The sequence below is a fragment of the Pelophylax lessonae genome (genome assembly GCF_965119305.1).
Source record: "Pelophylax lessonae genome assembly, chromosome: 6".
NCBI classification, from domain to species: domain Eukaryota; kingdom Metazoa; phylum Chordata; class Amphibia; order Anura; family Ranidae; genus Pelophylax; species Pelophylax lessonae.
In genome coordinates this window covers 186,817,090-186,829,310 of record NC_138773.1, presented here as the reverse complement: position 1 = coordinate 186,829,310, position 12,221 = coordinate 186,817,090, and the positions used below count along the sequence as shown (strand labels likewise).

At 40.2% G+C, this 12,221-nt stretch overlaps 1 protein-coding gene across 1 annotated transcript in view; it reads right to left on the bottom strand.

The window, feature by feature from the left end:
- The window catches only part of LOC309557971 (aldehyde oxidase 1-like), a gene marked incomplete at its 5' end in the record, with an annotated part of 174,120 nt that overhangs the window by 118,424 nt on the left and 43,475 nt on the right, over window positions 1-12,221 (bottom strand). The window contains 2 exons of the mRNA XM_082260860.1: window positions 1,691-1,874; window positions 5,335-5,519. Of these exons, the coding sequence (XP_082116986.1) occupies window positions 1,691-1,874; window positions 5,335-5,519 (369 nt within the window). The remainder of the gene's footprint in view (window positions 1-1,690; window positions 1,875-5,334; window positions 5,520-12,221) is intronic.

Sequence of the window (12,221 nt, the reverse complement as noted above, 5' to 3'; positions counted from 1 at the left end):
AAAGATTGTGTTCACTGCACCCCAAAAAGGATGTTGTTCACTGCACCCCAAAAAGGATTTTGTTCACTGCACCCCAAAAAGATTGTGTTCACTGCACCCCACAAAGGATTTTGTTCACTGCACCCCACAAAGATTGTGTTCACTGCACACCAAAAAGGATTGTGTTCACTGCACCCCAAAAAGATTTTGTTCACTGCACCCCAAAAAGATTGTGTTCACTGCAGCCCAAAAAGATTGTGTTCACTGCAGCCCAAAAAGATTGTGTTCACTGCAGCCCAAAAAGATTGTGTTCACTGCAGCCCAAAAAGATTGTGTTCACTGCAGCCCAAAAAGATTGTGTTCACTGCAGCTCACACACAGAAAAATGGATGTGGATCACTGACACCTGCCTATCTCCAATCCCACACCACACAGCAATATCGATTGTAGTTTGTAGAACACAGTTTCCCTAAAATTCAGCAGACTCTGTCCCTAACAGGATTGAGAAGAGATCGTAGATCAGGATTGAGTGCAGATTCACCCCACCCCCCACACAGCAATATCGATTGTAGTTTGTAGAAGACACTGACCCTATAATTCAGCAGACTCTATCCCTAAAATGCCTACAACTCGCCCTGCCTAAACACTCCGACCTGTCCCTCAATTCTATCCGGACACAAATGGTTTTTTCCTGCCTATCTTTCCCTAATCAGCAGCCAGCACGTTGATGTGTGCTCTGTCCCTGAATCTAAGCAGCATAATGACGCCGCTGCGGCTGCCTCGAACTTATAAAGACTTGGTCACATGCTTCAGACGGCCAATCACAGCTATTGAGACATTTGCAGGCATGGCTGGGATGGCTTAAGGCACACCAGTTAAACGATTGTTGATTGGCTGTTGAAAGCCCGCCATGAAAAGAGCGCCAAAGCATGCAAAACCCGGAAATAAAACGACCGAACACGGATTTTTACCCGAACATACAGTAAAGTGTCCGTGTCCGTGTTCGGGTACAAAAAATCCAATTATTCGGTACGAACACGAATAATACAGTCCGTGTTCGCTCAACACTATTAGGGACCTCTCAGGACAGATCTGTAGAACCTGCCATTGATGACTTTTTTTTTAAAGATGTGGATCTGGAGCTCTCATCCCCAATTGGCTTTCAACTTTTCAAGACCAGAAAAATATCTTAGAGCACTAAGCGATGTTTTATTTTGTTATATTATTGTAATATTAGAACTACAGCACATATTTCATATTTTAGGATAAAAATTTGCTCAGTTAAATTTATTTTGTGAGAAATTAGAAATATATCCCTCCCCCATGACATCATACTCGAAAGTGCCTATTCTGGACGCCAATTCCTCATATGTCTACATAGCCTTATGCTATGGTACTAGGGAAGGAGGGAGCGAGTGTGCATGTGGTGAATGTAGTATGGATGGTGTTAGTTTCTGTTTTTATCTTTTTATCTTCTTTGTCCTATACTAAGGTATGTTATGACCAATGTCTCATGCTGCTGGATTTCATATGTTAACTTTTGATTTGCTAAACTACGTTTACCATAACAGGTTCAGTGTTAAACAAATCTCACCTATCTCTTACTTCAGTCTGCAGGCACATACAATATACTTAAGGAAATAGGTCAGCAACATATAGGTGGGCAGTCAAATCTTTTTTTTTTTTAAAGATGAGGCAAACTGTGACTTACAATTTCGTCATAGTGTGGAAAATTCTTCTTTAATTCTTTAGACACTTGGAGGTAGAACTGAAAGAGGAAGCTGATCGCCAGTGTTCGCTCATACTCCACCAAGCCAAAAAAGCCTGAATCCTGTAGAGGGATCTCTTCCAAAAATAATCGACAAGCTTCATCCAGCATTCCCTCACCCCATCGTCTGTAATACATATATATATATATATTGGGGAAATGCACTGAGAAAGATCTGCCTTACTTTCAGCAGAAGAATAGGCATTTTAGGGTATATGCTAGAAATGAAGATATACTGTAGATATAAGGACACCGAGGGTGTATCTGGTGATGTCAGAGGACACAAGGACCCAGAGGAAGCAGGGGTATCATATTATTTTACAATGTATTTCTTAGAAAAAGTTACTATTTAATGTACTTCCTATTAGCAAGTACAGTGCATCTGGAAAGTATTCACAGCACTTCATTTTTTTCACATTTTGTTTTTTTTTCAGCCCTTTTCTAAAATGGATTCAATTCATTATTTTCCTCAAAATTCCACAAACAATACCGCATAATGAAAATGTGAAAGAAGCTTGTTTAAATTTTTTGCAAATTTATTAAAAATAAAAAGTGCAAAAAATCACATGTACATAAGTATTCATAGCCTTTGCCATGACACTAAAAATTTAGCTCAGGTGCATCATGTTTCCACTGGTCATCCTTGAGATGTTTCTACAACTCGATTTGAGTCCAACTGTGGTAAATTCAGTTGATTGGACATGATTTGGAAAGGCACACACCTGTCTATATAAGGTCCCACAGTTAACAGTGCATGTCAGAGCACAAACCAAGCCATGAAGTCAAAGGAATTGTCTGTAGACCTCCGAGACAGGATTATAACGAAGCACAGATCTGGGGAAGGGTACAGAAAAATTTCTACAGCATTGAAAGTCCCAATGAGCACAGTGGCCTCCATTATCCGTAAATGGAAGAAGTTTTGAACCACCAGGACTGTTCCTAGAGCAGGCCACCTGGCTAAACTGAGCAATCAGGGGAGAAGAGCCTTAGTCAGGAAGGTGACCAAGAACCCGATTGTTACTCTGACAGAGCTCCAGCATTTCTCTGTGGAGAGAGTAGAACATTCCAGAAGAAAACCAACTCTGTAGCACTCCACGAATGAGACCTGTATGGTAGAGTGGCAAGACGGAAGCCACTTAGTAAAAGGCACATGACAGCCCGCCTGGAGTTTTCCAAAAAGCACCTGAAGGATTCTGTTGCCATGAGAAACATAATTCTCTGGTTTGATAAAACAAAGATTGAACTCTTGGCCTGAATGGCAAGCCTCATGTCTGAAGGAAACCAGGCACCGCTCATCACCTGGGCAATACCATCCCTACAGTGAAGCATGGTGGTGGCAGCATCATTCTGTGAGGATGTTTTTTAGTGGCAGGAACTGGGAGACTAGTCAGGATTGAGGGGAAGATGAATGCAGCAGGTGGAGGTCTTAACCACAGTACTGTCTATGCCAGTACCACTAAAACCGGAGGTATGTCTCCTAGGTACCCTTGATGAAGAGACCTGACCCCGATATGTGAAGACGCTTTTAAGAGAAATGCTTTTTAGGGCTAGGAAAGCTGTAGCTCTTAAGTGGATTCAGCCCATACCTCCTTCAGGACATCAATGGATCCAATTGGTCAATCAGATCTTGCCTTATGAGAAATTGATGTTTGAGGGAAGATGTGATCTTCCTGTGTGAAATCTTGGGAATACGGAGGACTTCCAGCAATGTCTCCTCTCTACTTCCTCCCTCAGGGAGGAAGATTCCAAGATTCAGGACACAGACACAGGAAGATCACAACATCCCTCACCATCATCAGTGGCTGGGAAGTTGCGTTACCATTTTCATTGAGTGAATACAAAGACAAGTGCGTTAGACCTGCTGGTAACACAGAGGTCTAATTTTGAGGTGAGCGCAGTAGCTTGATAAGAGGTGAAGGCTTATCACCTGAAGTGGACTCTGGACTCATTACCTCACTTGTCATCTGATCTCCTTCTCTTAAAAGGGACTTTTGGGCTCATCTGTTCTCTCTTATCATCATTCATCTACATTGTATTCATATTTGTGTTTTTATGTTAACCTTCCTAGCGGTATTCCTGAGTGTGGCTCGGGGTTAAATTTCAGTGCCAAAAGCGGTAACCCAGAGCCACACTCGGGGTACCGCTAGGAAGATCGCTGGATCCTGGTAGAGGGGTTACTTACCTTGTCCCTGGGATCCAGCGATGTATCCCGGCGGTGTGGCAGCGGATGTTCCTCCCGATCCTCTGTGAGCCCCGGCTTCCGTCTCCTGCGACGTGACGTTCGCAGGGGGGGGGGTGTAACCGGCGGCAAATTCAAATGTAAAACACGCCAAACACACTCATACAATGCAAAATAAAATAAATTCACATTAGATTGCCCCCCAGTGCCCTTTCCTGCACTTTTACTGTACTTTTTGTGTATACATATATATATGTGTATATATATATATATATATATATATACATATATATATATATATATATATATATATATATATATATATATGCATGTATATACATACATACGAGTATATATATATATGTATACGTATATATATATATATATATATATATATATATATATATATATATATACATACATACTTTAACTTATTTATATTTTTTTATTATATTATAATTTATGATTTTGTGTTTCAAACTTTATCATACCCGAGATGTTATAAAGAAGAACGCACAGTAAAAAAATAATAATATGTAAATAGTTGGTTTGGGCTGCTCATCCTTAAGAATTACATGCAAAATAATTGTACCGCTTTCAGCACCAAAAATCCGAAAGAATCATACCGCCAGGGAGGTTAATTGCGCTGCACATATTCATGTTGTTATTTAATAACATCCGTTCTTCAATAGCAAAAGGTAGCATTTCCTTTATGTAAGAAAAAAGGTGAATGCTAGCTTCCAGCACAGGAACCCTTTAGCACAGGGTCATTTGTACATAATTACATACCTGTAAAATGCTCATCTTTCTAGCAACCCATAAGTTAAAACCCTGTCACCTCATTAATCCCCTGTTCTATCGGGTGGGTCAATACAGTAGCTGTTACCAGCACTGCTTGCTGTGGTTCCTACCACTGGATTGTATGTCCTGTAGTGATGTGCAAGCCAGCAGGGGGAACCAAATAAAGCAGGTATTTCACACATGCAGTAGAGTATATTGCCTCTTCTTTAGTATTTAACTGTATGCAAGAGACCCTGTGCCAACAAGGTTACTTTAACCTATTATTTTTACTTTTGGTTTAGTTGTAAATTGTTATATTTTCTACAGAAAATGCAATTATTGGCTATTTAAGTCACCAAACCTATGTTTTAATACAGGTTTAGCACTTTAATGATTAACTTATAAAATTAAACAATGACCCCCCCAGAGCAAGCAGCCTAGTATGCCAGGCACTTGGGGGGTCTAGTATCCCATCAGCAAGGGAGAGGAGAACTGTATTGATGTGAATGTCAAAATGCTGGTGAATACACTATAAATGCAGCATGCAACACATCAGTGTGAACAGGTCCTACTAAATATAATTTTATTTCTCTTGTCCTTGTACTTTCTTTACTGATGCCGCACATACCTGCCAACAAGCATCTCACTGACGCGCTTTGCAAACATACAAGCTGATTCAGAGCCACCGTAATAAATGTTCATAGACAGGATGAGGTCTGAATCTTCTTTCAGCAATACTCTCATTGCAGCAACGTCAGCAGGTGCTGTACTTCCCCATCTCTGCACCTGTTTGAATGCTGAGACAAATTCCCACTGTAAGTATATAAATAAAACAGAGAGAAGCAACGTGAGACTAATATGTTCTGATATTTGTACTTATCTTCAGAGATGGCAAAAAATAATATTATATCAAATTTATTCTTCAAGAACAAGATTGTGAAGAGACTGCAACTATACATTATCTTCTTCTAACATAAAAATGAAAACCTATAAACAATAAAATCTATTTCTACAATATGTTGCAATAAAAATAAGTGTTCAATGTGAACAGGTCTAATCAACCTAAAGAGAAATGCTTACTTAAGAAGAAATACCATTAGAATACCTTTTGTTTATATTGCAATTTTCCTGCTCAATTTCTGAAAAAATGGCAGACACCCTTGATAATTGGTGTGTCCAAGTTATGTTTGCAAATAATAAATAAATAATAAAGTGACTCAAGTATCGCAATCTCAACAAGAAAGAACCCCTGACCATAAAAATTCTTTAAAGTGGATGACATTGTAGCAGTAATTAGACATTTTTCAAAATAAACAGGCAATGTACAATATGAAAAATCATGTAAAATTTTTGATAATGTGCACAGGTTTCTAAAATCTCTGTAGTAAGAGGTGGCCAAGTGGTGACTTTAGAAGGCCAAACCAAGGTGGAGGATGCAGGAAGCTTCATGTAGCTGAACTGAAGAAGCGGTTTGGATAAGCTGTAAAATATCTTCATTGTTAAGAACAGGTTCAGTTGAATATCGCTAACACTAACAATATCGCTAATCGCTAACTACTAGATACACAATTTTGTTTGGATAAAATAAGAATAAATAAGGATAAATAAGAAGGAACCACCACAGACAGCTAAAAACATTCTTGTTTATGTATATGGCTTTACCTACAGTTCCCTTTAGTCACTCTTGAGGTCTACATACAGCATGACAGCTGCGTGACAGCCCCACTCATTGTATGACCTGCATGGTTACTAGACTATGGATGAATTATCATTTCATAGGTTCTCCCTGTGCACCCCCCCCTCCCCCCCCCCCCCACCACCACCACCACCACCACCATCACCACCATAAGGCTGTACAGAAATCCATCCATTGATCAGTACATAAAACACATACAGTTGGTATAGAAAAGAATCACCCCCCTTTAAAATAATCACATTTTGTTGCTTTGCAGCCTGAAATGAACACACAGATTTTGTTTTATCCAGTTGTATTTACTAGTGCAACTTATAACATCCAATTGGAAGATATAGCATCGATATGTAAAAAAAAAAAAAAAAATCAAAAACAGAATCACCGAATTGAAAAAAGGATCACCATCTGGTGTCACTATTTTGTTGGACCACCTTTTGCTTTAATTACAGCCTTTATCTGTTGGGATATATCTCTACTACTTTTGCACATCTAGTGTTTGCAATATTTGCCCGCTCTTCTTTGCAAAACTGCTCAAGTCCAGTTAAATTTAATGATGACTGTTTGTGGACTTCAGTCTTAAAGTCATTCCACAGATTTTCAATGGAGTTTTAGTCTGGGTTTTGACTAAGCAATGCAAGGACATTCACCTTTTTCTCCTTCAACCACTGTGTGGTCATTTTTGGGTCATTGTAATGTAGGAACCTTCCACATTGACAACTTTCTGGCTGAGGGCAGCAGATTTACCTCAATTCAATGGTATTTTGCCCCATCCATTTTTTCTTCTATCCTGACAAGTGCTCCAGTCCCTGCTGCAGAGAAACACCCCCAATAACAGGATATTACCACCTCCATGCTTTACTGTAGGAATGGTGTTATTTGGATGGTGACTTGTATTGGATTTCTGCCAGACATATTGTTTAGTGTTAAAGCCAAATAATTCAATTTGGATGTTATAAATTGCACTAGTAAATAAAGCTGGATAAAAAAAAAAAAAAATGTGTCTGTTTTAATTTCGGACTGCAAAGCAACAAAATGTGATTATTTTAAAGGGGGGGGGGGGGGTTATTCTTTACTATACCCGCCGAAGATCAGCAGCACTGTGCAATACAATCAAATTAAATACGTACATGGGTTTCTAATCGATAGTTAATTGAACTAAATGGTCGTTATTTTGTTCAATTTTGTCTTAAGGCTGCTACTTACACCTTAAAAAAATGGCCTGTAGCTATCCTTTAAAACTCCTATTCAAAGCCATCAGAATATAAGGATGTATTCTTCAACCATACATTACAATATGTTCTAGTTTAGGGTGTTATTATCACTGCTTAGTAGTTTTTTAATTGTTTAATGTGAACACCTATGCAAACAACTAAATACACAGTTAAAATATAAACACATGAACTGTTTTACAGGATTTGGAATTCTGTCTCAGGTGCCCTTGCAAAGGAATATACCCAGTTCTGGGATTGTCTTGTACAATACATTTCAGGTAAGTAGTGTAGCACCCTACAGGGTAGGTGCTTGGCAAAAGTATAGTGGGCCTTGCCTGCCTAACAGCAGGGCCTTGATTTTAGCTGGACTGTCATGTCTCCCAGGTGTGTCTGCTGAGAGGGGAGTCTCCTCACTGGCTCCATGAGAGGATTCTCATTGGGCAGTGGAGGAAATCCAATCAGAGACACATTCAGGCCTGTATCTACCCCAGAAGGCAGATTCTGCCACAGAGGATTCGGGGAGTGGGTATATGTTTAAGGGGAACGCATGACGCAGCGTCTTTGGCGGGAAGCAGAGTCCCAGGAGGGAGAGTACAGCTGTCTCTCCTCCTGTCAGAAGGATCGGGTGTTCCAGGTGGCTGCCTGGGAATCCAGAGAATGCTGCGTTGAGCTGCAGAGGGGATCTGGTGTGCCGAGGACCAGTGGAGGAAGAGGGGTTCAGTTCCAGGAAAGCCTGCCAAGGTCGTGAGTACTGAGAACTGCCCCTAGGGATCTGCCAAGTGTAAAGTGGACCACTCCAGAGAAGGTTCCAGGGATCCAGGAGTCAGCTAGCTGTAAAGGGGATGCCTAGTCAGAGGACCCTGAAGTGTTAGAGGGGGTACCTAGTCAGAGGACCCTGAAGTATTAGAGGGGGCGCCAGCGGTTGGGCCCTGAAGAGCTAATGTGTACAGTGTGCAGTGTACAGAGTTAAGAGTTGCAGCAGCACAAGCAGTTACAAGGAGCTTCCTCAGTCAGTGAAGGGTTGGAGGAAGCTGTTCAGTGACTTTTGAGCTAAATCGAGTGTAACAATGGCAGATCCACATCAGACCCAAGGCCTGGAAATATTGCTACAGTAGTTTAGAAAAACACATTGAGCAGGGCTGACACCACTAAGTACACAAGAATGCTATGTGTTGTTGGCCAATAATAAGAAATTAAGAGTTGTTTACATTTCTAGCAGGCCAACATGTATTTTTCTTTAATTGCAGGTCTTGCAGGAGCCTTACTGAACACAACTATATCATTATTTATAGCTTCATGCCTGAAGGCAGAATTGATTTATGAAACAGATTTGGTCTAGTTATGTGAACTGGTCAAGGCACATTTTTTAAAGAAAAATTCAGTTCAGTAAAGTTCATGTGCTTTAGAGATATCTAACCAAGAACTGAAGGCTTTGCTTAGGAAAGTTTTCTGTCAGGAGCAGATCATTATCAATACTCTAAATGTTTCCAAGGAAATTAAAAATTCTATATAATACTGAATAAACTACTGTTGGTGTAGGAAAAAAACATTTTATATACCCATATACAACTGTTGCATTATATAATCTATTTTAGTGAAACTATATAAAAATTGCAAGGAATACTTAAAGTGACCCTGTCACGTAACAAAAAAAAAAAAAAGAAAGGTCGTTGCAATAGAAGAAGGATTAGATTCACCCCTCCAGTAACCAATGTCTTCCACCTTCCCTCTGTTCCAGTGATGTAGTCCCCACCAGCTACCACAAAGTTCATTATTTCTATGGATGTCAGATAACAGTGTTTTGAGCTGTGTACCAGGTTCATTCCTGCCCCCCAATGTCACTCCTGAGTTGGAAGTGTTGAAAGCTGGTGCAGACTGCAGCACTGGAACAGACGGGAGGCAGGAGACACCGGCCATCAGAGAGGATATTACAGGCAGTCCCCAATTTACAAACATCTTACATACGAAGTTCAAAGTAGCTGCTCCAGGCGAGTTAAAAAGAAACACCTTGCGAGAGTGGTTCCAGGGTGCCAGCACAGCTCTGTTGATGCACATCGTCTGTTGATGCACATCGTCTGTTGATGCACATCCAAGAAAGGTTTGCTGCTACTAGCGCGAAACATGTTCCATCTGTGATATCTCCATGGTGCCTGTGATATTTTGATAATATACAATACTGAATTTCGAGGAATGCAGTGATTCCGGAGTATTGCTTTGATATGCAACTTACATACTCGTACTTAAGAACGAAGGCAGCGTGACTTCACGCTGAACCCGAAAACCTCCTGGTGACCATCTTGCTTCTCACTGCATGCTGCTACTGTCCAGCAGACATATCAGCAATGCTACATCACTGCATGGCCAGTTAACCCTTCCCTATGCTATCCAAAACTTTAAAAGAGTTTTTGGCTGGAGTTACGTCTAAAAAAATTTGCTGTTCTAACTTTCATACTAATTCAACTTGAAGTGGAACTTTACCCATAACAACTTGATTAAAAAATAATGTTCTTTAGCAAGAAACATATATTCCACATGAATAATTATGCTACCAAAGTTAGTTAGTGTTTGCTGTAAACCTCCTCCAGATTTGCTCCTGTTTCTTCTTGTTGGAGGCTGCCATTTTGCTGAAGCCCAGCACCCCTAAACAGCAGTAAATCATAAAGCGAAACTAAACCCATCAATGTAACAGGTTTCAAAAAACAATTACTTTCCTGGAATGCCGGGATTGCTAACTGTCACATTTGCTTGTGTTCTCATCCAAACTGTCCAACCATCAAATGACTGATCACATGTGCAGCACCATGGCAATTGCAAATCAAACAGAAGCAACTTTCTTGGCTGTAAAGGATTGGAGGGTCTTATTCCGCTTTAGAGCTGTCAGCCGATCGGACTATATAAACTCGTCAGTGCCTAAAAATGTCTAAAAATGGAGAGCAACTGAGCATGTGCAGAGCAGGGTAAGAAAGCGTATTACTGGATTTTAAATCGTATAGGCCAGTGATGGCGAACCTTGGCACCCCAGATGTTTTGGAATTACATTTCCCATGATGCTCAACTACAATATAGAGTGCATGAGCATGATGGGAAATGTAGTTCTGAAACATATGGGGTGCCAAGGTTTGCCATCACTGTTATAGGCACATATTTTTAATGTTTTACATAGCTATACCTGCAAAATGGGCCAGCCTGAAGGGATCTAGCAGGACTTCATTTTCTGACTAAAGTTCCACTTTAAGAATAAACCTAAAGACCCTATCTTGTTCGTAACCCAGGGACTGCCTATATACAACCACTTCTTTTGCTTGTGCCAATCTCACCCAACTTTAACAGCCTAGTAGTGAGGCTTAACTTTAACAGCCCAGTAATAAGGCTTAAAGTAAAGTAAAGCCAAACATTTTTTTTTTGCTTTTCAAAAGATTAGGGACGTGTTGAAACCTTTGTCATGTTTACATTTCTGCCTGTGTCTCCAGTGTAGAGCTTTACCTTCTGTTTCTCCTGGTAACTACTGAAAATGTTACAGTTGTCAAAAGAACAGGAGGTGAGGGAAATATTCCAAAGAGAACACCTATTGCAGTGACAACTGTTTCATAAGGAACTTCCACTCATACTGGAGAGATTTCCTCTCATCTTCTGTTGTGTCTCTATTACAGGAAAAGAGGAGAAATCCCCAAAAAAAGGAATAGGTCTTTTAACCATTCACCACACTATCCAAAACTGAAACAAAGAACATTTTGGCTTTAGATACACTTATTCTTTGGGACATATTTGTCAGCATAGGCGCCAAGACACAGACAAAACGCGTTGGAAAGGGCTATTGGTCCGTAATGTCACATCCACCTATGTTACTTCTGGTGACTGGAATGCTCGCCCAGTATTTCAGAAAGTCAGGAACTGTGAGGCTTTCTTTTACTGTTGACTATATGGACATATTTGAGCCTGGTATGTTTGTAAATTGTGAGTTTGCACTTTATAGAGTGATTTCAATACTTTTAATAAATGGTACTGCAAAATTGAATTTTTCCTCTTGCTGTGTATTCCCTCACAATAATGGAGTTGGAATTTTAGTCCCATCTGACCATATCACATTTTTCTATGTGGCCTCAGAATCTTTAAGGTGTGTTTAAGGTGGTCAGATGAGACTAAAAATTAATTATTTGGCCTCAACACCAAACAATATGTCTAGTGGAAATCCAATACAGCTCACCATCCAAACAACACCATTCCTACAGTAAAGCATAGTGGTAATATTCTGGTATGGGGGTGTTTCTCTACAGAAGGGACTGGAGCACTTGTCAGGATAGAAGGAAAAATGGATGAGGCAGAATTCCATCAAATTCTTGGGGAAAATTTTCTGCCCTCTGCCAGAAAGTTATCAATGGGAAGACGGTTTACCTTCCAACATGACAATGACCCAAAGCACACAGCACAAATGATCACACACACAGTGGTTGAAGGAGAAAAAGGTGAATATCCTTGCATATTCTAGTCAGAGCCCAGACTTAAACCCCATTGAAAATGTGTGGAATTACTTGAAGACAGCAGCCCACAAATGGTCACCATCAAATTTAAATGAACTTGAGCAGTTCTGCAAAGAACAGTGGGCAAATATCG